Source organism: Martes martes (assembly GCF_963455335.1).
Source record: "Martes martes genome assembly, chromosome: 7".
Lineage (NCBI taxonomy): Eukaryota > Metazoa > Chordata > Mammalia > Carnivora > Mustelidae > Martes > Martes martes.
In genome coordinates this window covers 130,032,528-130,060,317 of record NC_137894.1, presented here as the reverse complement: position 1 = coordinate 130,060,317, position 27,790 = coordinate 130,032,528, and the positions used below count along the sequence as shown (strand labels likewise).

The 27,790-nt window shown below is 44.9% G+C and overlaps 1 protein-coding gene across 2 annotated transcripts; it reads right to left on the bottom strand.

Annotated features, from left to right (window-relative positions):
• Positions 1-182: 182 nt before the first annotated feature.
• On the bottom strand, positions 183-26,504 carry AREL1 (apoptosis resistant E3 ubiquitin protein ligase 1). 2 transcript variants are annotated; one of them, XM_080809607.1, is made up of 19 exons: positions 26,392-26,504; positions 21,169-21,229; positions 19,833-20,059; positions 18,683-18,920; positions 14,676-14,845; positions 14,255-14,435; positions 13,804-14,051; positions 11,865-11,942; positions 10,669-10,810; positions 10,416-10,537; positions 9,370-9,445; positions 8,459-8,568; positions 7,641-7,820; positions 7,335-7,460; positions 5,849-5,978; positions 5,703-5,761; positions 3,478-3,567; positions 2,907-3,082; positions 183-2,801 (listed from the first exon to the last, which is right to left on the bottom strand). In XM_080809607.1, exons 2-19 carry the CDS (start codon positions 21,182-21,184, stop codon positions 2,699-2,701), a joined length of 2,472 nt encoding a protein of 823 aa, XP_080665733.1. In that variant the 5' UTR covers positions 21,185-21,229; positions 26,392-26,504; the 3' UTR covers positions 183-2,698. The 2 variants fall into 2 exon arrangements, with proteins under 2 accessions (XP_080665733.1, XP_080665734.1); XM_080809608.1 differs by having other exon boundaries at positions 14,282-14,435.
• Positions 26,505-27,790: the final 1,286 nt, after the last annotated feature.

Sequence of the window (27,790 nt, the reverse complement as noted above, 5' to 3'; positions counted from 1 at the left end):
GGATGAAAGTGTGAGAAGCCCAGGACGGGCAAGGGCTCTGCAGGTAGATTCTACCCTGAGCTCCTGGCTTTTGAAGGCATCCCCTGGGGAAATGCAAAAACATTTCTAAATCTTTCTTTTCCTTCCCCGCCTCCAGTCTGGGCCCGAAACCGCCACTTAAAAGAAGTTACTTGCTCCTCAGTCCTTTCCAATATCGATTTATTTACTGTACAAAATATTTACACTGTCGCTGCAGCAGTCTGGCCCCTTTGCCTGGCCTGACGGATTTGCAGCAGCGCGTGGTCTCTAGAAAACATGCCTGATGCTCTCCTTGGCGTTCCCTTGGTGCTTGCTTGGTCTCCTTCCAAGACACTACAAGGCCAGGCGTTTACCTGGCCCCCCAAGTACCTGGGCCCCCGGGGCATAAAGAAAAGAACTGGCCAAAATAAGAAGTGTGAGATTCACAATTGCTAGAGAAGTAACAGGTGTTCCTCCTCCTCTCTGACGTGTCGTACCTTTTCCCCAAACTGGCTGGGACCAAAGCAGGCTTAGAAGAAAAGGTCAAGAAAAAGGCCGAACTGAGCAAAGATGCTCTGGAACAGACTTAGGAGACAGAGTACACTGGAAGAATAGAAAACCACAACAGTACCGAAGGGTTTTGTTCAGCAAAGCCCCTGGGGCTAGGGATCACCACGGGGCTGCGAGCTGCCGCAGCTGGGCCACAGTGGCCCCGAGGATGCTCCGAAAAGTGCTACGACTAGAGCTGAAAACAACAGATCTCGCCAAGAAAATCAATTCAAGCTCCGGCATCGGTCTCTAGAGGGCTGTTGGAGGGGAGAATGCAGAATCCAGAAGAGGGGCAACTGCCAAAGACAGCAGAACCAGCCCCCGTGCCCCCAGCTGGAAACCCCTCTCAAGGCTCGAGGGGCAGCATCGTGTTTCCAGGGTGATGATGAAACCTGCCTGTATTCGTCCGATGGTAAAACACTGGGGCAAGCAGCAGCACCTTGTCCTGGTCCCTGAGGACAGCAGTGACTGTGTGGCATGGAGGGCCCTGGCTGGGATGTCGAGGCCCTGATGCTGGATCCTGGACCCCAAGAATGAGTGACGTCAGCACCCACGCCAAGAAGGACAAATGACAACTGCAAAAGGAGTGAGGTCAGGCCGCGATGGGAGCAGCTCAGGAGGGCTGGTTCCTCGTGATCCCTGGGAACAGGAGGGCTCAGACAGGCTTCCAGGAGGCCGAGGCATGGCCATAAGTCCCGCCTCACCTCTGGACTCTGCAGGCTTGCTGGTTTTGGCAGTAAAGATGGCTTGTAGTATTCTCAGAGTTGAATGCCCCGTTGAGAATGGTAGCTTGTAGCAAAGCCTTCTTAAAAACAGAAATTTGGGAAGTTGATGAGATTCTGAGTCTTGAAAATGTTTGCATTCAAATGGTCATGAAAAAGGATGGTGTGACTTTGCAAGGGTTCTCGTCAATCACGGTGAAACAGTGAATCTACAAGATCCTCCTCCCTCCACTGGGGCTCCTGCTGGCAACTTAGACACGGAAGGAAGTCAGTGGGCAGCTGTTTGTCGTCGGACACAGCTTCTCTCTGCGTGTTCTCAGTCCCTGACCCCACGGACCTGTGACCAAGCACTTCTACTACTGGTCCCTTTTTCCTCGCCTCAGTGCTGCCAGAGAATACCAGGCAAAGAGAGCCAGGGATTGTTAGCATGCTATTCTTACTACTCCCGAACACTTGTTACAAAAATTTTCTTCCGTAGAAAGCTAAAGAATCCCTAGCTCTTAGCAGACTGCAGAAGTTGGAGGTAAGCGGCCAGGCCCAGCCACACCTCCGTGTACAGAACAAACTCAGGGACAAACATCAGTAGTCTTCAAGCCGGCCATAGGCCTAGACATGCTCTAAAGGAAAATCATTTTTAGCACTGGAAGCTATGCCCCAGCTATCTTTCACATTCTTGGGTCTGTTTTTCTCACTGGCTCAAACTCAAGAAAAAGCTTAGAGAGTTCTTTATGGATTAATGATCATTTCCAGAAATGCCTTCAGGGAAAAAGTTCCTTTTCCAGTTTTGACACCACAGAAAAAGATCCTTTTGTGCCATCAGTCCCCACTTAGAGGTAGTCCAGCGCCACGGCCTGAGCCTGCTATGGTGCAGAAACACAAAAATGAAGACTGTGCACGTGGGCCACTTGCCATCTGTGCTCCTCCCAGCTTCTGGTGAGAGAGGCGATCGCCCCGTGTCCAGGGGGGACTCACGTCCCTGCAGGGCAAGCAGGGAGGGCTGCAGAGGGACTTGTATGGGCCATGGGCATAGGAGCCTGAGGAAGGTGGACCCCAGCCTTTTAAGAAAGCCGAGCCCTTTGTGTAATCTCCCTCAGCTCCTGAAGCAGCTCCCGCTCCTGCGATCTTCTGAGAACCAACTGAAGTGACAGCAGCACAGTCCTCTCCTTAGGAGAGAGCAGCGCAGACTCCATGGGCCCCGTGCTGAAGTGGCCTGGGGGCGGGGGGGGGCGTGTGTGTGGAGGGGGCGGGGATGCAGAGGGGGCGGCGAGGGAGCGACCCGGGTGGGAGGTGAGCAAGTACTCCAGACACCGGGTAGCATGCAGCAGCTTCTGGCCGACGAAGAGGTGTTGGGGTCGGTGGTTCTCACGGTGTTACGTGCACCCAGGTGCTCCAGAAAGCTCGGGGGCCGGGGGCGCGTGGCAGGGGAGTGGTCAGAGCATGCCAAAGCCCTCGCAGCCCTCGCTGATGGCCAGCTGCAGCATCCTGTGAACCTCTTCATAGGAGTCATACGTGGGGAGGCACAGCTGGTTAAAACTGGAAGAGCAAGGGGAGAAGAGATGAACTCATGTGCCAGAAACACTGGCCAGGGCTGGCAGAGCCTCCCCCTCCAGAGGGTACCCTGGGCGGCGTGGGACCTACCACGTGTGTGCAGTCGGGAGCGTGCTGTGGGTCGGAGCGGCAATAATCTGGAACGAGGGACAGAGGGCGGCAAAACCTCCGGGTGGCAGCTGAGAGGAGCCCGTTGTGAACTGTAGCAGCCGAGCCAACTCCTCCTGGGTCAGACTGGACACCACGGTCCAGAACCACCTCATGACCTGGCAGGGAGAGCACAAGGTGGGGTCACGCTCAGTGTGCAGCCTAGCACTGGACTCTGGGGGAAGAGAAGGAGAGCCGGAAGTGGGGGACGCGGGTAGCCACGGGGAGAGTCGACAACTCCAGGAATGTACACTGTCACACCATCAGCAGGGCGTCCTCTGACTGGTTGGTTCTGTTTCTTCACCTTTCTAATGTACCGCTCCTGGGGCAGCTGGAGCAACAGCCCTTAGGGACCAGGGCTCCCTTCTGCTTGGACAACCACCTGTCTTTCCCTTGTGTACCATTTTCTCCCCAGTTGATGTGTCTGCCTATCTGACTCCTTGGCAATTTTCTTCTGAAAGTTTTTCCTTGCAAAGTGGCACAAATCCAGGGAAAAGAAGTTTGGCCCACTTACCTTTTCTCGGAAATGCCATGAGCCGCCAACAACCACTGCGTGGGCTTTGAAGTCAGACACACTGATGTCCCCAGTCCCACACATCAGCAGCTGGAGAAGACAGTCGGGCGTTACTAGGACAGTCAGGGGACAAACACCCAATATAAGGTCAAAACTACTTATGTTAACATGCAAGACATGGAATAAAGGAAACACCAGGAAAAAGACCATAAGACGAGATCATAATGCCAGAACTCTACCTTAGGAAAATCAATTGTAACAGGCCAATGGTTCCTAACCAGTGTGGTAAAAATCACCCAGCTTTTTAAAAAATATGCAGATGTCCGTGGCCTTACCCTAGACCCACTGAATCAAAATCTCTAGGAATGGGTTAGAAACTTGTGTACTTTGAGAAAGTTTCCTGTTACCAATGTGTACCTCTAAGAACTACTGCTCTGGTTGGGCACCTGGGTGGCTCAGTCGGTTAAGCGTCCAATTCTTGACTTCAGCTCAGGTCATGACCCCAGGGTCATGGGATCAAGCCCCGTGTCAGGCTCTGTGCTCAGTGGGAAGTCTGCTTCTCTCTCTTTCTCTCTCTCCCCCTCCGCCCGGTCCCCCTGCTCATGCACACTTTTTCTCTAAAATAAGTAATCTTCAAAAAACCCCCCAAAACAAAAGAACTACTGCTGTAGATTATTTTGAATTGAAACAAAAAACAGAAAGAGAACCAAGTATTTACTGAGTCTGCTCTGGACATGGCCTGGGCATACCAGGAAGAAAAGGCAGGCCCCTCCCCTTTGATGAAAACCCCCTGCTCCATTTCTGAATTTGTCAGATGGCCTTTCCTGTTTCCCAGCATCCATCCTTCTTTTGTGGCTTGAACTTTTACCAACTTTCCTTCAGCCCTGCCTCTACTTGATCAGATGAATTAAAAAAGTACACCAAAAAATGAGAAATGAATGCTATCAGAGGCCTGAACCTCTTGCTGATGTCCTAATTTGGTTCTGGATCCAGCATGTGACGTAAGAGACTGCGAATGCTCATTCAACAGCTCTAAAAATGATATGTCCTCATCAAGGGACAAGAAAAGCCCAAATTAAGCCTGAGGAGCTTTGGCTCCTTCGAAAAGAACCCTAAGCTAACGAGTAAGAGTGGGGTATGGAACAATTCTAAGAGACCGTGTTTGTCCTTCCTCCTCACTTTTACAAATCGTCACGAAGGTTATGCTTCATAATAAACCAAAACAGACCAGTAGCTGCTCCTCAGCCTGGAAAATACCAGCACTAGGTGACAGGTCTAGTGGAAACGTGAGGCTGAGTAAGAGATGGAACATTCATTTTGCTTGAATTTCATGTCTGAAGGTACACATGTGAAGAAAATCACACACGACTTTGATTCTTGTTCTTGAGGCTGGTTCCGTTAATAAGAATAAACACTGTATAAGACCATCTGAAACGACTGTTTTGTTTTCTTTTCTTTGAGGAAGAATCTCCTTACGGGAACCAGTCTGCAAAGCACACTCCTCATAAAGGCCGTTCCAAGACGGAACCAATAACTTGCCTAGTATGTACCATTTGTGAGCAACAGATCAATGACCTCCTGATTTTATTTTTCGCCCACAACTTCTATTTTGATAATTATAGAATGGTATTCACCATCCTAGGTCCATTCTGCAGTTGTTATAGGATCTGCGATGAGAATACATTGACTGTATAGTGTCGTAGCCCAAAACTTTGAAATATATCACATCTTTTGGTTTGTCTCCTTCCCTGGAACATAGCTCTATGAGGGCAGGGACTCTGTCCTATTCATTACTGGCTCCCTGGTGCTTCAAACGTCCATGTCTTATAAGAGATACTTGATAAATAGTCCCTGAAAAAATAAATTCTATTATTCCCTTAAATCAACTTTAAATGTCACAGGATTTACAATGACTGTACACAATCCCAATGTTCTTCACTCTTCAACAAGTATCAGTAATACTGGATGAATAAATGACTATTAATTATTACTCTTCAAAAATAATTAGTTATTTGGTTTCTAATGCTCACATTCTAATGTTCTGAAAGCAGGAGAAAGGAGCAATGCATGGAAGAGAGACAAAAGAGAAACCAACTCCTGCATGAAGGACTTCCCACGGCATCTCACAACAGGAGGTGTAACGAGCTGGTTCCTCTGGGCACACTCACATACCTCGTCAAGAATGGGCTGGGGGTGGGGGAGGTCCTGTAATTGGAACCACTTACCTCAAGCTCATTTTCATCAAATATAGCCAAAAGGTTTTCAGGGACCAACTCGTTCAGGCCTGAAACAAAGTGGCCGAGTTAAAGCCATACCCATACCACGGATACAGTGTTTTTTCCCTCAAGGCCAAGAGTAGACGGGCTCTCACCTTTTAGGAAGTGTTCTACCTCCTCTTTCACTTGACTGGCCAGTCGATATTGGGCCAATAAATTTAAATAGAAGATTTTATTTGCATTCGTGACTGGGGTTTGAGCTCCACCTGTCATGAGTTCTACAACCTAAAAGAAGAGGCAAAAGACAGACGGGGGAAGCTGTGGATGGGAGATGATCAGATGACACCTGTCCAGTACGTCCTGTGAAACCAGCCTCACTCATGAGTTTCTGCTGCACATTCAGCCCCTCAACACATCTGGTTTTATACAGACATTAAGCTTCGGCCATCCTACCACTGTGGCCTAGTCCACTGGCTACCAGGGTATTGGAGTGAGTCTTCTCTGACCAGGTCAAACTGTGGTGATGCAACAGAAAATGTCATGGTTCCTTGTTAGCAACATCCTAATAGCTCTAATGATCCAAAATTATGCCCCTTGTGACCTTGTCTCTTAGATCCCTGAACCAACTTATCTGAGAATAAATAAGGCCAGGTAAGTAGTGAAGAAGTCTTTTTAGATTTCAGAAATTCTGGGCGCCTGGGTGGCTCAGTTGGTTAAGCATCTCCTTCAGCTCAGGTCATGATTCTGGAGTCTTGGGATCGAGCCCTGCATTGGGCTCCCTGCTCAGCAGGGAGTCTGCTTCTCCCTCTGACCTTCCCCCTCTCATGCTCACTCTCATTCTCTCTCTCTCAAATAAATAAAAAAAATCTTTATAAAAAAAGATTTCAGAAATTCTAAGATGGGAATCACTGTTCCTTTTATCTTCCTTTTATCTTCCCAATGTGTTCACAGAGGCCATGTGATTATCAGTACCAACATTATCAGTGCTCACAATTTTTTAGTCGTTGCTACTTTACTTTCAGTGGTAATAATACTGCAAGTTTACAGTCATCATTATCATCTGATACCATTTAACCCCAAAACAGAAACAGAACCAAATTTGCATCAGACATGTTTTGGGCCTCCCCCAATTTTTTTTAATTAAAAAAGATGTTTAAATTAAACTAAATTAAAATAGAAATGTTTTCGGCTGATAATTTTCTAGTAAAAAAGCCAAAAAATATATAAGCACAGTGTTAAAATAGGAGTTAACTATATCACGACCATTGAAGTTGAGAAAAACAGAGTTTCCGTCCCTTCCAAAGCTGCTTGTGCAGTGACACCTGATTTTCACTCAGTTCTTTTTATACTGGAAAGTAGAAATGGTATGTCTTTTGTGCCATCATACAGGCCAAGATCATCACGTGTGGGATGCAATGTCCTGATATGGTTGCCACGAGCCTCACGTGCTTATTTACATTTAATGAGAATAAAACAGAGTGAAAACTTCAGTTACTTGGTGAATAACCAGGCACATTTTGGGTGTTCAATCGCAGCACAGACAGACAACATTTCCATCGCTGCAGAAAGCTCCAGTAGGTAGCCCTGCTCTACAGGAGACTAGGAACCACGGGACCCACGGGCTCTGGTTCTCTTTCTCACCTTCTCCAATTGGCCTGATTTGTTATATTTCTCTTCTGCAAAGACCAGCTCCATCTCACTCATGTCATTGTTGAGGATGAAGCAAACCTTAGATTTGTAGAATTCTGGGTCATCTGTTTCAAAGTACTGAGAAGACAGAAAGACAGAACAGAACATAACCACTCTTACCCAGAAATGAAATCTGTAACTGTTTAGAAACACTTACCCCTTCAACCCTAAGAATAATGAGCTCAGAGCAGAGGAATTCCAGAATTAATGGCCAGAGACCTTGGTTAAAAAAAAAACCATGTATACCTAAGACTTTACCTTATAATGCATACGTAGTCCTATGATTTGGGCCAAGAAAGAGCGGGTGAAGCGAGCTCGGACGAGTTGCTTATAGGCTCCGCCTAGCGAGGACTCATAGAGACACTTGCCTACCAGCCGCCCTGCAAACTCATACATCTTCAAGCGTAGATGAGCGGGGCGATTAGGGTTAGGGTGGACCTGTCAAAGAAAGAGATCAATGGCTCTGGGCCATTTTTCTTCAAGCTTAGTTCACCCAGTCTTATCACAAGGGAGCAGGAATTTCAGTGTTAGAATCAAAGAATCATTTAAATGGCATTAGCTGTTTGGTAGCTACCATGAGTAAATTAGAGTGACTAGAAGACGGAGGGCAAAGAGGGACTTTGAGTAAGGGGAAAAAATCTTACATTAAGTTTGTGGTCCCTGGCTGAGTATGGAAGTTAACCAGTGAATGATGTGATGCCTTCCCCCTAAACCAGAACTTATTTCAAACAAAGTCTATTTCTCTACTCCTGCTACCTCTACCTAGTCAAAGATCTAGTATGGAATTCAATGGCTTGAGGTATGGTCTGAGAAAGTGGCCTAATCATTCTAATAATTAGTAGATAGCCATCGCACTATGTTTTAGCCAAATACTCACCTATCTGCATTTTCTCTTATTTTACGGAAGAAATAATAAAGGCAAAGAGGAGGGAGGCAATCTAATTTGGGTTCACTAAGAACAAGACAAAGGTTGCCAAATTCCCAGGACAGTTCCATGACCTCAAATCCTTCTGAGAGTTTCCAGTACAACACAACTGACATCTTCCGCCCACCCACGGGGAAAGTCACAGACTCACTAATGCTTGGTTGTTGTCACTGAATCGGGTGAAGAGCTGATTGGTGGTATCGAACAATGCTTTGCAGATTAGCTCAAACCATTCCCGGCGAGGCCCTCCCCAGTCCAGAGCTGAAAAGTATAATAAAAATAAAATGTGGGGGTGCTTGGGCGGCTCAGCTGGTTAAGCGTCCAACTCTTCATTTCGGTTTAGGTCATGATCTCAGGGTCATGAGATCGAGCTTTGAATTGGGCTCTGAGCTCAGCAGGGAGTCTGCTTGGGATGTTCTCCCTCTCTCTCCTGCCTTTCTCTGCCCTTCCCCCTGCTGGCACATGCATGCTCTCTCTCTAAATAAATAAATAAATAAATCTTAAAAAAAAAAAAAAAAAGGCGACTCTGACCTACCACTTCTTACTGCTTGTGTTCATTCATTCATCGTTCAACACTCTCCACTTTCCTTCTGTTCCACTACATTAGTGTCTCCCCAGTCTAAGCCACCTAAACTATGGCGCCTTTTTTCTCTCTCTCTCTCTTTTTTTAAATCCCACCCTTTTCTGTAGGATTACAGGATTCAAGATAGTCTACTCCCTAGGTTAATGCCCCCCCCGGCCCCCAGTATGGAAACACAGGAGAACACAGGCCCCAGGAAATGGACATTTCTCTTCTACAAAGGTTACTTTTCCTTCCAGTCCAGACTCTTTGAGCTTGCCCTCCCTGGCCCTGTGTCTGTGCTCTATAAGCTCGAAATACCTAGAAACACCACCTTTTCTGTTTCGACTCATGACTTCTTTTTCCTTGGGAAAAATAAGCTGGGGCCGGGGCAGGGGTAAGGGTAGGGGGGGTATTTTTGTGATTTGTGGAGAATGGGTAAGGAGGACGGAAGAAGTGGGGAAGAGAGTTAAAGAAAATCAACACGAACTTTTAAAACTGACCTTCTTCATCTTGAAAAACCACTTCAAAGTTCTTGCTCCAGTCTGAGATGGAGAAATTCCGAGTGGCTTTCAGAGACTGAAAAGCAGTGAAGGGAAGGAAAGTGTCAGAAGACTGGCAGGCATCTCTTGGATGTTAGAGACAAAAACACAAGAACATCGCCACGGTCCCTTTAAACCATTAGTACTTGGAGGAGATGCAGTATTCATAAAGTTCAATCATATCATTTCATATTTTAGGTACACGTATCTCCAGAAGAAATTTAAGATTTCAAAAAACAATTTAATTCATCTTTACACCATTGCTTTGTTGGGAAGCTGAAGTAGTTTTTTTTTTAATATGTAATTTATTGATGAGAAAACTCTCACATAAAGAAATAAAAGGAGTCACATTAGTAAGCTGTCAGCAAGAGAACCAAGGAGCCCTGGTTTTCAGTAAAGTGCAGCGTCCACTGGAACTCTCTGTTCACAGGGCTGCGTTCAGACAGGGAGCCATGCCACACAGAGAATGTGGCTGAGAAAAGGGGTTTCCAGTCACACCTACCAGAGCCAAACATCACAAACACTTTCTGGACAGGGACCAAGCCTTCTCATTCTTGAGGAATGCAAGAACCAAGCCAGTGTCTGTGCAGTGGAGACAGACAGACATCAGGTGTTCCTTTTCCATCAGACCAGAGTGACAACAGAAATCATTTCCTTTTAACCCAGCAAGAGCTCTTCTCTTCCAGGGATGCAAGAACTAGAACGCTCCTCTGTGGCAACTGCTTCTTCCTTCCCCACACAGAGGTTCCAAGAAATGGTTCAGGAACTAGTTTAGTACAGACTGTAAAGCCAATGTGTCAACTAGTCTCTCTCCTCAATAATACGTCTTGAACAAATCCACCCCAAACTTAGTATAATCAGACACAGAGAAGAGCGGTCTTTAATAGATATGTTTAAAGGGAAATTTGGGGTTCATAAAAGATGACCTGGGGGATAGAACCCAACACCGGAGAGGTTTCTAGTTGCAAAACCCTGACAACTGACGGCGGAAATGAAACTTTACCCACCGATTCCAGCAAGGTGTGTCTGCTGACCTTCAGGGTGACTTTGGAATGTGGTCTTTTCATATGTACCTGCCGAAGCTCTCGCTGGAAGAAGTTCACCTTGTCCTGAAAGGTCTCAGAGCCTCCTGAGGAACGAAAAGATCCATCATGATGACAGCCTCATTACAAGACATCTGTGCAGTCTGCCCCACAACTTCAGATGCCCAGGGTGGCTGGGGCTCCTGCCTTTCCTGTCAGAATCCCTGTCCAATCTTACCTATATTCTTATGGAGGGAGCGGATGAAAGTGGCTGCTAGAATGTTCCTCTCCTTACAGCTGAGCTCCACAGGTGGTTGAATGCCATCATCTACCACCAGTGTGAGGAGCTTATGAACAGGGTCGGGGCCAAGGTATGAAAACTAATGAAGGAGAAAAAAGAAGGTGTTAACCTATAAAACCCTCAAATCCAGCAAAAACTTACCATATCCCTAACCTTCGGTACCAACCCATAAACAAATTAAGCATGTCTCCTCTAAACCAGTATCTCCTAGGAGTATATCACCTTGTTTTTCATGTCAAGTGCTCTATGATCCAATTGTACTTAAAATTATTTCAGTTACAGAGTTACTGGTTACTACTAGTTACCACTAGTTAGTTACTGTTTACTACAGTTACTACTAATGGAGTCACTAACTCCACTAACTGGAGTTAGTGAGGATCACAGGCAACAGGACAGCTCTCCTAACATAAAACCAAAGGAGGATGAAGGTAGTAAAGATATATAAGATAAAGGGGCACCTGAGTGGCTCAGTCGGTTAAATGTCTGTCTTGGCTCAGGTCATGATCCCAGGATCCTGGGATTGAGCCCCACGTTGGGTTCCCTCCTCAGTGGGGAGCCTGCTTCTCCTTCTGCCCCTCCCCCTGCTCGTACTCTCTTTCTTTCTCTCTTTCTGTCTCACATACTCTCTCTCTCTTTCAAATAAATAAAATCTTTAAAAAATATATATATATATAAGATACAAATGACTACCTGACGAGGTTGGGCAGACTGGCTGGAGGAAAAGCAATTCACCTTCAGATTCCAAAAGCTCAGAGAAGTTAAAACAAATGTTTTTAATATATGAGAATGCTCATTCTAAAAGAGTTAACTTCAGCACACTGGGAAACCAAGCCTGGGCCAGAACTGCCAACACCATCGCCATTAACTTAGTCTCAGTGGCAAAAGATACCTGTTGAAGAATTCTGACTTGCTACTAATTCCTATTTCTGTTCGCATGTACCCTTCTAGAACTTCTATATTCTTCATGCCAGGTTGTGAGGAGAAAACAACCCTTTCTTTATTTGGCAATGAATCCTGTGTGCACAATAAGAACTTCCAGAAACACCAAAAGCCCCTCTAGGAAAAAAGAAAAGGCAGAAACATTCCAGGATTGAAGTCTACTCAGCATGAAGCAGATGTAAGGTTCAACTTACTTTTGTTCCTGGGCACACTCGGAAGGTATAAAGGCGCCAGGGAATGATTTTCAGGTAGAACTCCTTCACTGAAAATTGCTGGAGGACAAAAATACAGAAAAGGAAGTGAAAGAGAACTAGAAAGGGTCTATTTGGGTATCGTAATTAAAAAATCAGAGTCCCTACCTCCATTCCTCATAATCTTTTCCCTCTATGGACGAAGAGGATAATTTTTTAGTACTAACACCAAATCAGTAACATCAATTCTATCTTAAAATAGGCAAATCAAAAATATTACTCTGACAAGGCAATCTCATACAGATACCCTTTGTAATCTCAATACTCAAGTTTTACTATCATTTCCAAATGTCTGAGATCAGAGTTTCACTTTATGAGTAAACATTTCACCTAGAAATGATCAAAATCTCCCTGTGCTCAGCTGGGTGCTGCTCAGATCTCCTCAATGGACGGGGGATACCAGTGGCCTACACCCACTGCTTAACCCTACTAGAATGGAACCAAGGATCTGCTGGGGAGGGGGGCAGGTGGGGAACAGAGGTGCATGTGAAGATGGTGGTATGATTTTAAAACAAAAAAGTTCATAAAAATATGTAAGAATAAAGAAGGGTCTCTTTATACTATTATAAAAAAAAGAAAAAGAGAGCTTTAATCTAAAAAAAACTGTTCTCTAAATGTACAGATCAGACTTTTTCTTGATTTAAAAAAAACTCTTCATGAAGAAAGTTTCAAACACATACTAAAGGAGAGAAAATGGTACAACGAACCCATCATCAGCCTTAACAGCTGTCACTTCATGGTCAATGGTCAATCTCGCTTCATCTGTACCTCACCCTGGCTCTCATTCCCATTCGCCTAGTCCAAAGTAGGGCTAGATTTTTAAATGATAAAGGACACATAGAAAAGTTTGAAGTAGAACAAAATCAGAACTCTTGTTTTGGTTATGAGATGAAAGAGCTGTCACAAGATATTTCAAGAGCTCTTTTTTCTGAGATCTGAATGACTAAGCAAAATACAAATGTTAAAAAGAAAATTCCTAACACAAAGTGCCTCTTAGCTCAGGGGCCTTGGGAAGCTCACCTCCTTGCCTCTGCCAAAATTTTCTCTATTCTGATCTTGTTGCCTGATAGTGACATGCATTTATTGTGGTTTCACAAAGCACAGAATGAAAGATCAAGCTGTTTCAAAACAGCATAAGGGGCCAACAGTAATTTTTATACCAGTGAAAAATTTTTAATGGTCAAAAGCCGCTTTCTTTAAAATTCTAAGAGCCATGCCTTGAAAAATCTTCCCAGGAGCAAGCAAAGGGCAAAATGCGCCGGTGCTCTAAAGCACCAAGGTACACAGAATCTCTGAACAGAGTTTCCACCTAGTCCAAGCCAAACAGGTGCAACAAAAGAGGGGACACAGGGGCGCCTGGCGGGCTCAGTCGGCTCAGGTCATGATCCCAGGGTCCTGGGATCGAGCCCCACATCGGGCTCTCTGCTCAGTGAGGAGTCTGCTTCTCCTTCTGCCTCTCCCATCACTTGGGCTCTCTCTCACTCCCTAATATAAATAAATAAAATCTTAAAAAAAAAAAAAAAAAGAGGGGGCACAATCTTCTGCTCAACCTTAAGTAGCCTCTCTTAGTGTCCCAGAAACCCTATAAGTCAAGGATCTCACCCTTTTTTATCAATGGCCGGTTACGTGCAGGTTCAGGGAAAAGGGTTTTGAGACAAGAATGGGAGGTCCAGGGCTGCCTGGGTGGCTCAGTCAGTTAGGCATCTGCCTTCGGCTGAGGTCATGATCCCGGAGTCCTGGGATCCAGCCCTGCATCGGGCTCCCTGTTCAGTGGGGAGCCTGCCTCTCCTTCTCCTTCTGCCCCCCTTTTGTGCCTTCTCTCTCACGCTCTCTCTCAAATAAATAAACTCTTAAAAAAAAAAAAAAGAACGGGAGGTCCAACCTTTGGTGACACATAGCAGTACACCTTCTTCGGTTTCTTCACCTTCTCGGGGGTCTGGCACTCAGAGGGTGAGTCCTCATCTTCCTCCTCCACAGCTGTGGAGGGCCGGCGCTGGGAGGAGCTCGTGTGCATGGGCGGAAGGTGCCAGGGTGTGCCGGTACAGTTGGTAGCGTTATAAAGATAAGCCTCAAAGTAAATGCTCACTCCTGAGGTGGACACATTGCGTTCGACAATATTCTTCTCATTCTCTGAAGTATAACAAGGAATAAGGTTTTAAAGTAGGACACGGGGGAGAAAAGAAATGACCTATCACTAGACCTTTAGTCCAGAGGACTCTGAGCCAAGTTCGGCTCAAATAGCAAACGTGTGTGAGGCTGGGCAGGAGAATGCAGACGCACAGAGAACACGTGGTCTGGAACGGGGCTAAATCACAGCTTTTCTTTCAACTCACCACTTAGGACAATAATGTCAAATTCACCATTATTGATTGGCTGATTTTGGTATGAAATGCAGGCATGGAAGCAGCCGCGGGAATGCAGGGTAAGTCGCAAGGACACCTGGCAGGTCTGCCTGTTGGAGGTCACTGACTTCTCAAATGAGACACCAGTGCTCTCTTCTTCTTGAGGACCGAGCTATAGGAGGAAAACAGAGCATCACTGAACATTGAGAATTTTCCCTACTGCGTGGCAATTTACTCTTGACAAAGAACTTTCCTGTCTGCGAGCGGATCTATGTCTCTTAATTATCATGAGATGGGCATTGTCAGATGAAGGAAGGGCAGCACAGAAGTCAGGGTGGAGACGAGAGCAAGTGAACGAGAAAGAGTGAGAATGACAGGGAAGGAGCACAGAGGAGGAAGGGAAGCTGCTTACCTCATGAATGGACACACTGTAATTGTGCTCGTCTCTCAAGGATGCGGAATTGTTGGTAGGGTTGTCGTACTCATCTCGGGGCACTATTTGAAGGGTGTGTGGCTGTCCACAGGTCAACACCAGAGTAGAAAAATGGCACACTATTTTGGTCTTGGAAGGAACCACCATTCCTGGAACAGACAATGGAATCTAATCCTTAGAGCGGGACTTTTCAGAGCACAAAGATCTCTTCAATCAGTGAGTCCCAGAGAGCTGGGCCCCACCTAATTCCTAGGGATAAACACCACCCTTAAGACGACAAGAAAAAGAAAGAAAAAGAAATTCATTCAAATGAACCGGGGGACTCATTTTCACAAATTTCCAACCAACCACTGCGGTGCTAAACAAAATGAGAAAAGGACTCACAGGAAACAGAACTGAGAGTTCCAAAGTGCCCACAGTCCCACTGGGAACCTACAAGTGAGGCAGGCCTCGGAAATAAGTGCTTAAAAAACCACAAAACAAACAAACAAACAAAAAACCCCTGAAACACTTGGGTGCAAATCTAAGGACCAATGTACAAGACCCCTATGTTGAAAACTACAAAATGTGAATGAAAGAAATGAAGAGGTCTGTATAAAGTCAGAGGTTACCATGTTTATGAACTGGAAGATTCAGCATTGTAATGATGTCAATCCTCCCCAAATAATATACAGGTTTAATACCATTCTTGTGGAAATCTCAGTGAGAGTGTTTGTAGATATAGAAAATAGTGTTCTCTTTTGTATGAAAAGAGAAAGATTCTGCAGTAGCAAAAAACAATCCTGAAAAAGTTTACCCAATTTCAGGATTTACCGCATAGCCATAGTAATCCAGATTCTGTAGCACTGATGGAGGGACAGACCCAGAGATCAATGGAATAGAACAGAGGACCCAGAAATAGACCCCTGCAAATATGCCTAACCAATCTTTTTTTTTTTTTTTAAGATTTTATTTATTTGACACAGAGAGAGAGAAAGAGTGAGAGAGGGAACACAGGCAGGGGGAGTGGGAAAGGCTGAAGCAGGCTTCCCACTGAGCAGGGAGCCCGATGCGGGGCTCAATCCCAGGACCCTGGGATCATGACCTGAGCTGAAGGTAGATGCTTAATGACTGAACCACCCAGGAGGCCCTGCCTAACCAATCTTTAACAAAGGCACAAAAAAAGGACAATATAATAGAGGAAAGATGATCTTTTCAACAAATGGCGCTGGAACAACTAGACATCTATAAGAAAATAAAGAAGAAAAAAAACCTTGACACTATACAAAAATGAACTAAAAATAGATCAAAGCCTTAAATAGAAAATGTAAAACTTTAAGGGAAAAAAAAAAACCCACAGGAGGAAATCTTTGAGATCTAGAACTAGTCAAAGAGTTCTCAGATACCTAAAGCATGATCCTTAAAAGAAAAAATTAATAAACTGACTTCATCAGAATTAACTTTTGCTTTGTGAAAGACTATGTGAAAGGGATAAAAAGAAAAGCTAAAGATTGATAGAACAGGTGCGCCTGGGTGACTCTGTCAGTTAAGCATCTGCCTCCGGCTCAGGTCTTGAAACCAGGGTCCTGGGATCATTCCCACATTTGGCTCCTTGCTCAGTGGGGAGCCTGCTTCTTCCTCTGCCTGAAGCTGCCCCTGCTTGTGCTTCTTCTCTGACAAATAAATAAATAAAATCCTTAAAAAAAAAAATACTAAGTGTTTAACTACCATATGACCCAGCAATTATGTTCCTGGGCATTTACACCAAAGAAATGACGGACAACGTATGTTCACACAAAAACCTGTGCATGAATTCTCATAGATTTATTCATAACAGCCCTAAACTGAAAACAACCCAGATGTCCTTCAACTGGTGATGGTTAAACAAACCAGGGTACATTCACATTGTGGAATACTACTCAGAAATAAAAAGGAACCAACTACTGGTACACTCAACAACTTGACTGAATCTCTAGGGAATTAGGCCAAGTAAAATATAATTTCATTTATTAAAGATTTTATTTTATTTATTTGAGAGAGAGAGAGAGAGCGAGAGCACACAAACATGGTGGGGGGCTGCAGAGGGAGAAGGAGAAGCAGGCTCCCTACTGAGCAGGGAGCCCGACACAGGGCTTGGGACTCGATCCCAGGACCCTGGGATCACGAACCAAGCCAAAGACAGACACCTAAAAAACTGACCCACCCAGGCACCCAATATAATTCCATTTATGTAACATTTTTAAAATGACAAACTTATACAAAGGGAGAAGAGAATCGTGGGCTGCCACGGGTTAAGAAATAGGTAGGTGGGGGAGGGAAAATGTGTGGCTATAAAGAGGCAGCGTAAGGATCCTTGTGGTGATGGAAATGCTTCCTACCTTGATTGTGTCAATGTCAATAGCCTGGCTGTGACACTGTACTTCAGTTTTGCAAGATCTCACAACCACTGGGGGAAACTGGGTCAAGGGTATACCAGCTCCCTCTGTGTTATTTTTTTAAACTGCTGGAGAATCTACAATTATCTCAAAGTGAAGAGTTTAAATTTAACTCAAAAATAAAAGGCTGAGACATATTGTGAGGATATGAACTGTTTTCCACTGGTGGCAAGGAGGTGGGGTGAGGCTAATTCCTGTGGAAAGAAGTCTGCGAGCGAGACACTGAGGGAAAGGAGGAGCCACATGGAGAGGTGCGTGGCTTGGGAGCCACCTTGTCCACAGCCTTCCACTGTTATAAGAGAAAGAAAACTAAGGACCAGTCAAGCAAAGACTGACAAATCTTCTTAAGGTTCCTCTTCTTGTCATCTGACTCCAATGTTCCCAAAGACCTCTCATTTCTGTGGGTACCAAGCTGGCTAGTACTTAATGACAACCCCAAATGAAGCCAAGGCAGGGCACACAGAGCGGACAGGATGGGCAACACACCGAACACTTTTGCTGCGGGGTCAGAAGTCAGAGATTATACCTTTAGGCTTCAAAGTCGGTGAGCATCTATGATCTGGCATAAAGGATATGAGTGGGGGAAAAAAGTGAGAGGTCTCAATTCTTAGATATTGGCAGCTCGGGCACTGTGCCATGAGAAGTAAGGGCGGAGTTCCGGTCAAGGGCTTTTTACGGGAAAAGATTTCAAAAATCAGAAGAATTTACCTTTTGTCTATTCTGGCACCCTTACCCCTTAAGAATTTACTAGGCTGATGATCCAGCAATTCCACTCCTAGAGAACTAAAACCATATGTCCACACGAGAACTTGGGCACAAAGGCTCATAGCAGAAGTAGTCACAGCAGCCAAAAGCGAAAACAACCCAAACGTCTGTCAGCTGGTGAATGGCTAAATAAAAGGTGGTCTATCCACACAACAGAATGTCCTTTAGCAATAACAAGGAAGGAAATGCTGATTCATGCTATAGCACTGAATAAACCTTCAAAGCATTATGCCAAGTCAAAGAGGCAGTCACAGAAGGTCATATATTTTATGACTACACTTATATAAACTGGAGTAGGCACATATACAGAGTGGATAAATGGTTACTTAGAGATGGGGAAGTTTGGGGGAAACAGGGAGTGACTGTTAACGGGTACCAGATTGCTTTTGGGGCTGATGAAAATGCTCTAAAAGTGACCGAAGTGCCAGTGGCACAACTCAGAATTTTATTTTATTATTATTTTTTAAAGATTTTATTTATTTATTTGACAGACAGAGATCACAAGTAGGTAGAGAGGCAGGCAGAGAGAGAGGAAGGGAAGCAGGTTCCTTGCTGAGCAGAGAGCCCGATGCGGGGCTCGATCCAGGACCCCGGGATCATGACCTGAGCCGAAGGCAGAGTCTGTAACCCACTGAGCCATCCAGGCGCCCCACAACTCAGAACTTTAAAAACCATTTAACTGTATATTTCAATTGGAAGGGTGATGTGGCCTGTGAATTAAATCTTAATAAAGGTGTATTTTTAAAAAGTGAGAAAGAAAAATACAGGAAGGAAGGGATGGAGAAAGGGAGGAAAGAGAGAACATACCAGGCTGAAAAATCTTATAGTAGGGACTGTAGGCCACGTTTAATCCGCCAAGCTTCACCGAGATCTCGTAACGCCCCGCCCGGCGCACAGTGAAGGCCACCTTGACCACGTTGGAACTGGGCTCCTGCAGGACTTCCTGGGTCACTGGAATTTCCACGGCCAGCTCGACATGAGAGATGTGAACTCTCAGTCCCACAGGCCGATGTGCCGGGAAAGGCTGTCCGTTCTTGTAGAATAACTGTGGTGGGGAGACGAGGGGCGCTCATCAGTGAGCAGGTGGAGACAGCTGTTCCCCACCTGATTCGAGAGAGTGTGGGCAGGGAGGAGGTAGCTGGCAAATCCCAGTACCCACTGTTCCTACAGTCCTGCTCACAGACACAGAGAGAAACAGCACACCTCAGAGAAAACATTAAATCAGGAACAAATTCTTAACTTGTTCAGGAGACAGGGATAAAATACACTGCTGAATCCATTTCAACTTGACATTTCTGAACCACAAATGCTGCTCCCTCTTATACCCGGCCCTTATATTATATTATACTATATTATATTAATCACTGTGGACCACCCAGAAGTGAAGGTAAGTCAGTGGGTACCACTGGCGCTGAGTGACTAAAGCACCAGGCAGGGCTGGGGCGGGGCGGGGGGGGCAGGCAGGCAAACTTTTCTATAAAGGGCCAGAGGGTAGATATTTTGGCTTTGTGGGTCACACACAGCTACTCAACTTAGCTGTGGTTAACTACTCAAGTATAAAAGCAGCCACAGGCAATACAGGAAGAGATATGGGTGTGGCTGTGTTCTAATAAAACCGTATTTACAGACACAAGAGGTGGGCCTGATTGGACCCCTCAGGCCATAGTTTGCCAACCCCCAATCTGTAACACCTGTTCTTTCTGGTGACATTTTTCTTCTTTTGAAAAAATAACGTTAAACTTTATACATCTTCAAAGTTAAGTACCTACTAAACCAAAATGGTTGAGAAATTCATGACCCTTCCAGATAGTAACAACTACTAAGTCCCTGGGAATGGCTGAAAAACAAGGAAACATGTTAACATTCCAGGCCAGCACTACCAGCAGACTGAATGGGGCTCTGGAAAGCAAGTGATTCAGAAAACCCAATGGGTATGGAGACAGAAACATTCCCTTACATGCACTCGGAAGGCCATGCTGTGGCCCACCTCATAGGGGTCCTTCCAATCCCAGGACACTTTGCAAGACCGGGGATCCAGGTAATTTCCCCGCACGTAGTCATAAATAGTCCGGTCCCCTCTGCGCTCACGGTCCTCATTCTGGAGGAAGCTGACTACGCGTGCGGCAAGCTCAAAGAGGAACTTAATTGTGAAGAAGAATGCAACCACAGACACTGTGATTCCACCTGTGTGAAAGAGAGAACACACATACCATCTGCCAGTTACACATTATAGCTCCTCACTGTAGAAAAGGCCAGTCATCTTTCAAAAATTAGAAGAAGTCAGGATGAGAGGACAAGACTTCCAAAGAGACACAGTACTGGGTCACTACCTCTGAGGGTGAAGAGAACTTCTAAGATATCTCTCTATCATCTATCTATCTATCTATTTAGAGAGTGTGTGCAAGCAGGGGGAGGGGCGAGGGAAAGGGAGAGAGAATCTCAGGCAGACCCCGTACTGAGTGCAGAGCCCGACCCAGGGCTTGATCCTCCGACCCTGAGATCATGACCTGAGCTGAAACCAAGAGTCAGATGCTTAAGTGACTGAGCCACCCTGGCGCCCCAAAGAGAGGAACTTCTAAACCAGGGGTTGGAAATTATGGGCCAAATCCCATCCACTGCCTATTTTTGTAAATAAAGTTCTATTAGAACACTGGTCCATCCACTGACTTACATTTTGTCTAGGGCTGCTTTTGCCCTAAACTGACAGAATTCAGTAGTTGAGACAGAGCCTGTATGGCCTGGGAAGCTGAAACACTTACTCCACGGCCCTTTACGGAAGAAGTCTGCCAACCCCGGCTCTATACCGTGGGCCACATACAATGCCCACCCCCCACCTTCTTTCATGGGCTAGGCCCTCACAAGAGTCCTAGAAAGGATGTGAATTCAATTCCCTCCATTTCAAAGTCTTCCCCTCTCTAGTCCACTTGGCAAACCACCCCCGCCCCCGATCTGCATTAGGGGTTCCCTCTTCTGGGCTCCCTCAAACTCCTGCATATTCACTTATTATAGCTCTTCTCCCCCTTGACCATCTCCCCATTCATGTTATGAACTTCTTGAAGGCAGATTTTTGCCTCTTTCGACTTTGACTCGACCGGAAACAGTGTCTGGCACGGGCCAGAATTACTCAATAAATATTTCCCAAATGAATGAATTCCACTGCCAGCTCTATGGAGGTACATTCTGGCACGAGGAGAAATATTTCTATTTTCAAGAGGAAAGGGGATAGACAGGGAGGCAAAACGGATGTAGCAACCCTAACAAAAAGATAAGAGAGAGCTCTTTCCATAACATACCAATAACGTAAAACATCAGGTCCCTTCAATGCCGACAGACAGCCGAGGATCACAGCTGCAGCTGCAAAAGAAAACCTGTTTAGTTTTTTTCTCCAGCTCCTCCTTACAGCCATCTCAGCGAGAGACAAAGAACATATGGCTTGAGTTGACTCGCTCGAGCCTTACTATCCCAGTCCTCTCTCTCTCTAGCCTGACAGGTGCCCTATGACAAATTTCAGCAAAACAGTGACTGCATCCCTCCTTCTGAAGACTTCCAATCTATGACCACCCTAGGAATACCACAAACAGCCACTTGCTTTAGTGCTAATTAGAAAATGCAATAACATGACTTTCATCTTCTTAGATCCAGGGCCCCAAGACAGTTTCCCTCCCCCACGCAAAGTAGTGCTAATTAACACAAGCAAAGAGGGTAAATGGAATCACTTTCCCCTTTATTTGCCTTCTGGAAGTAATTCATCTGAGTGGAAATAGTTATATCAAATGTAGATTTTTTAAAAGCAAGTATTATTATCATCATGTTGGCATTATATAATTAAAACGAACCACAGGTCATCCCAATAATAAGCAGTGGGAATGTAAGAGAAGGCATTTTTGCTGTTACCACTCAGATAACAGGTCCTGTGGAAGCAGCAGAAAGGCCAAGGACAGAAACAAAAGGATGGGACCGTATTTTTCCTAAGCGATACCTGGCAAGGTCAGAACCACTCAAACAGGGGCCAGAGTTTGAGGGGAAACTTTCACTGTTATTAACCTTGTGTCCAGAATAAGACTTCAATCATCATTACTTGTTTGAACCACCAAGGTATTACCAAGGAAAAATGAAACGTACATTGACAATGGTATCTTATCACTGAGTTCTGACCTTAGCGTAGGCTATAAAAGCCCTCCATTCTACAATGCAGTGAATTCATGTTTTTCAAGTCAATGTATATAAAGGTTATCAACCTTAGCTCAACCCAGCACCTTTTATCAGCACTAGAATATTACTTAGAGACAAGACAGCTGAAAATTTCTAGGCTCAGATCTGGGAGGGACCAAAACAAGTTTTGGGGTTTTGTTTTGTTTTCTTAAATAGGATATACTTTTATATCTAACTGTACTGGAAAAATTTAAGAGGGAGACAGAAAATGGCCTTTAGTTCCTCTGATAGCAACAATATACCCAATGGAATCCAGACAGTTGGTTAATTTGAGGAACGGCCATGACACGTTTCATAGAAATCCCTATTTAGACTGGTGTCTAAAGTCCTCCTAGAAAAGAAATCCACAGAGGGAACATTATCACAGTCAATATAGGCCGCTCCCAGAAGGTCTATTATAAAGAGACAATATAGAGACCCCAAATTTGGGATCACAAATACTGAGCCTCCTTCCCAAACAAGTATCTCGTCTGCTGGGACCTTATGCTAAAAGCTGCTCTCATCTCTCAAAAAAGCGCCTCCTTCCCAAACAAGTATCTCGTCTGCTGGGACCTTATGCTGAAAGCTGCTCTCATCTCTCAATAAAGCATCTGTCTGCACTTTCCAGGATGCAGATGACTTCCTAGATGACTTGGTAGAACCCACGCTGGCAGTTAAACTGCCTGAAGAACTCCATCAGTTGGACGTCATCCAATCCCATCCCGGACATGACAATCTGGTCCTTAGCAAAGTTCTAACACTCGGCAGAAAATAAGGTGCATGTGGCTGATGTTACAGGTCTTGGGATCACAAGTCTCTTACTCCCTGGAAGAACAGGAGGCGGTGCCAGATTTACGGCACATTTCATGAGGGCCGGGAAAATTCCAATGCACTATCTCTGACAACTACGACCTTTTCTGGGAGAGGCAGTGGACAAGCTGTAAGTCAAAGGCCTGCAGGCCAGTTCCGAGGCTGCAAGTACGTGACCTGTCCAGCTTCAGAATTTTCCTTGCTATAAAAAGAGTTGAGGTTTAGTCGTTTCTGTGGCGCTGTCTCCTTTAATCTAATGCCCCACAACCATCAGGACTCTAAAATCAAACAGTTATAGCAAAGAGGACAATACAGAGCATGAAGGCATGGACTCCCTGGGTTCAAAACCATTCTCTGCTGCTCAGTGTGACCATGGATAGGTTATTTCATCTCTCTGGGGACAGCCAGTTTCCTTGTCTGTCAAATGGGGCCCATGTGCGTGTAGCTAGCAGGGGTGTCTGTGAGGATGAAATGAGTTAACACATGTCAACAGCCTAGAATAGTGCCTGGCACTCAATGAACTGTCAGTGTGAGTTATTATGACACTTATTATCAGTCGTGGTAGCAGCACCACTACCCCTTTGTGTCAGAGCCAGTAGGAGACTCTGGGAACCTCTCTACTGGCCCACACTTTCTTCAATGGGATACACATCAATTACAAAAGGCATGGCTTCCCTTACTGCATTTTAAGTTTCTGCCTACATGGGAGTTCCTCATACTATTCTAATTTTATGACTGAAAATTTTTATGATGGAGAGTTCAAATTCATCCTAAAATAATTTGTCCGACAAATACTGGGGACCTACATTACGTGCCAGGTGCCGGGGGAACCAGCCACAGTCTCAATCCTCATGAAGCTGGAGTAACGAGCTTGACCTTGCTGAGTCTTTGTCCATTTTCTCCCCATTCACTTACTTCTCAGCCAAACTGTCACCACTGATCTAGAACACCCAGACTTTTTCCAGACTACATTTCTACTCCAATTCCCTTTATTATTAAAACTCAGCATACGTATTGCTACTTTTTCCCAAACAACTCTCATCTCTTCTCCTGGAAACGTCCTTGTGGCCAGGGAATTAGCTCTGTCGATTACTAATCCCTGATCAGACCTTTACAAAGTATCCCAGTTCTCTACAGTAGCTCTCAAAAACCTCCCCAACAGTATCTAACCATCTCTACACTGGTCACATTTTGAACTTGTCTTCCTTTTTCGTTTTCCTCCTGTCTTGTTCCTCTTGAATGTTGTCACAAACCTTCTGATCTTTGTCACTCAGATCACTTTTATTCCAGATTTCACTTCCATTCTGTTAGCATTTTCCATCCTCTTCCTGACCCCGGCATGGCTCTCTCTGTTGTCTCTGCTCCCATCCCCACCCATAGTGGTCTTCTTGACCCCGAATCCCATAGTACCTTGTTTTCATCCTACGATCTACCCAACTCAAGTCCTTTCCACCTTCACATCTAAGTTCCGAAACGTCCATCTCCATGCTTTGTAAAAAGTCACTTTCTCTGCCTAGACTATCCACTCCCCTCTCACATCTCCATCCATGGGAAATCTCCTATCTGGAAAGTCTAGGGAAAATCCTGTCTCCTCTCCCTGAAATCTTCCCTGGGCCTCAATTTAGAAATTCCATCCCCCTCTGAATTCCCACATAACTTTATTATTTATCTTATAAAACTTATTTTCTTTCATTAGTCCCATGTTGGTTTTATTTTCCATTTCAGAGTGGTAAATAACATTAGGCAAAGACTAGTCTTTAAAATTCCCCACAGCACCCAACATAACTGCATATATAGTCATTGTAATAAACATGAATGAAGTATCTGAACAGACAAGAGTCCAATGTCCCTTCCTTCCTTCATCCAGAATGCCTAAGGATCAGGAATTTTCTAGATGGGACCTCTTTTCTGATACAGTTTTTAAACACTTCTCTAAGTGGCAGTACATTCACTTGAGCCAGGGGTTATGAACTCTTCAGACCACAAGTTACCAGTTTGCTGCAGTTCTGTAAGTCTGTACCAAATGCCTACAACCAGTCACTGGTTCTCGTGCATGGCGTGGTATCTGATTTTATGGTTCTCTCTTCCTTATCTTGAGCATTTATTTTTCTATAACAGTTTCTATAGCACCCTCCACTTTCTGCTGCTCACACTTCTTCATCAAATTATTCTAGAACTCTTCCCGAGTCTCATTCAAGCACAAAGAAGCAGTATGTTAAGCCTCTGCCATACTAATTCATGCCATTTAGCTACACGAGTATTTTGTTTTCAAGTTCATCTCTTGAGTGACTTGCTCTTTTTTTTTTTTAAGATTTTATTTATTTATTTGATAGAGAGAGAGAGATCACAAGTAGGCAGAGAGGCAGGCAGAGAGAGAGGGGGAAGTAGGCTCCCCACTGAGCAGAGAGGCATGTACGGCTCGATCCCAGGACCCTGAGACCCTGACCTGAGCTGAAGGCAGAGGCTTAACCCACTGAGCCACCCAGGTGCCCCTAGTGACTTGCTCTAATACAATTGAGCAAACTGTGATTCGCTAAGCTAGCAGAATGACAGTAGTAGTAAAGTAATACTCACTCACAATATCCTTATTGAGCCACTTTCCATAGGTGAAGTGCTAAGTGCTTATATGTGTTAACCTAAGAAACTGTCTTACTAACAACTTGGTAAAATAAACACCACTATTCTCATTTACAGATTAAAAAACACACATACAAAAACTAGGCTTGGAAAGTTAACTTGCTGAACACCTCTTGGCTGGCTAAGTGACAGAGCTGAGACTCAAGCCTAACTCTGTGCCTAACTCTGAAACCCAACATTCTAACTCTCATACAACACTAAATCATGACAAAGAATGGAGTCATAGCGATAGTGAGGTATTTGGGAAGAGGAAAGATGAAAAAAACAGGTAAAAGTATGAAAAACATTACTTAATCTTACTGCGAGGAGTCCCACCAGGAGGTTAAAATTAGAAAGATAAATGCTTATGGCCCTTTTTGAAATCTTTTGAAATAAAAATAAAGCATGACAAAGGAAAATGGAATGCAGTACCAATTATCTAATGCAGAAATATCACTTGCTTACTAAAAGATCCCGGGCAAGTTGCTTAATACTACAGTGCTTTGGCTCACATTACCTACAAAAGGCGGGGTAGGGAGAATACTTGAAAGTGCCTATCTCAAGGGAATGTTAGAAAGTTGACCAACATACATATTCTAAAACTCTCTGCTTTTTTAAGGAGTCTAAAGGTTTGTTAATTAATCCATAATTTAAATTAACTCGTAAATTAAATAAATTATAACCCACCCATTAAGATCAGTTGTGAGAAAGTCATTTCCCAGAAACAGAGAATTGATTTCGTCATCCTCAGAGGGGCCCTAGAGGTGGAAAGAAGGGGGGGATCCATTCTAACTGCAACTTCAACAGCTATCCCTTGTTGGAAAGTCTTAGGAACTGGTCACTGAGTCCATGTTCTGTATCCTAGTAACAAGTGAATCTGAACTAGTCTATGGTCTTACCTTTAAACGAGGGCCCATGTTCTGAGAACCAAGTGGAACACTCTTATGCACCGCAGCAGGCAACCTTGGGCACCATTCACCTTGTCCTCCAAACTCCACGGGAAAGAAAATGGCTGCAAGGTCAACGGAAAGTGTCTGTCCATCAGACATTCATTGAGGGTGTCACAGAAGCTGAGGGTCAGTATTTCTGGAACGAACTGGATGAATTCCAGGGTGGAGAAATATAGCCCCAAAAGCTATTATCCTGGACTTCTCTCTAGGGCAGGGTACGGTCAACCACCAAAGGACACATCTTTCTCCTGTCCTGGGATCCTATCAACAGAGGGAAAAAAAAAAGGGTCAGTGGAAGAGCTGTTTATTTCTGAAAGAGAATGCCCAGAAAACAACAAAGAGGAGATAGATAGGATGGGCAGAGGAAACTCTGGGGCCTGAAAAATAAGCAAGGCCTGGTAAACCTGGACCAAGCTTTCCCAATTAAAATGCCACCAAAAAAAGGCCAGTGGCAACCTCACTGCCTTAACTGTGTCACTCCCCGAAAGGAAGCTCCAGCACTTCGGCTGATTCTAATCCTTTAAGAGAAGCAACGAGGGCACAGATTTAAAGAGTGAGCCTTGGGATGCCTGGGTGGCTCAGTTGGTTAAGCGTCTGTCTGCCTTTGGCTCAGGTCATGTTCCCAGGGTCCTGGGGTCCAGCCCTGCGTTGAGCCCAGTGTCACACCCCATGTCCAGCGCCCTGCTCCCTGGGGAGTCTGCTTCTCCCTCCTTCTGCCCCTCCCCCTGCTTGAGTGCGCACATGTGCATGCGCTCTCTCCCACTCAAAGACATAAATAAAATCTTTTAAAAAGAATAAATAAAGGGTGAGCCTCATCATTACCACATGCCCAGTTCCAGTTTAATGGGGCTGGAGCACAGGGCCTGGGAATAGGGTGAAGAGAAATGAGACCACAGGATAGGTGAGGCCACATTACAGAGGGCCTTATTATGCCATAGAAGCAATCAAGGTAATGCCCCATTGGAAAGAGAAAACCACCAAAAAGCTTTAAAACCTAACCCATCTGCCCATGTAGGCTGCTCCCTGTGCACCCATGTCTGCATTTCCAAGATACGGTGAAACAACATTGATTTTATTTTTTAAATAGACACATTTACTGAGTGGGGGGAAAAAGTCTGAATTCTCAAGATAAAGTCACTAAGTAGAGTCTAGTAAAGTCAGTGTGTAACTCAAAGACATTCATAAACTAAATGTAGCAGAAGGGGGTATGGCAAAGCATACACAAACAGTCACCATAAAACAAATGAGGAGAGACCACTCATCGCTAAAAACAAACAAAAAACAAAAAAACCACAAAAACCAGAATCTCTTTCCACATGATGGGAACTATGGTCAGTGCTTCATATAT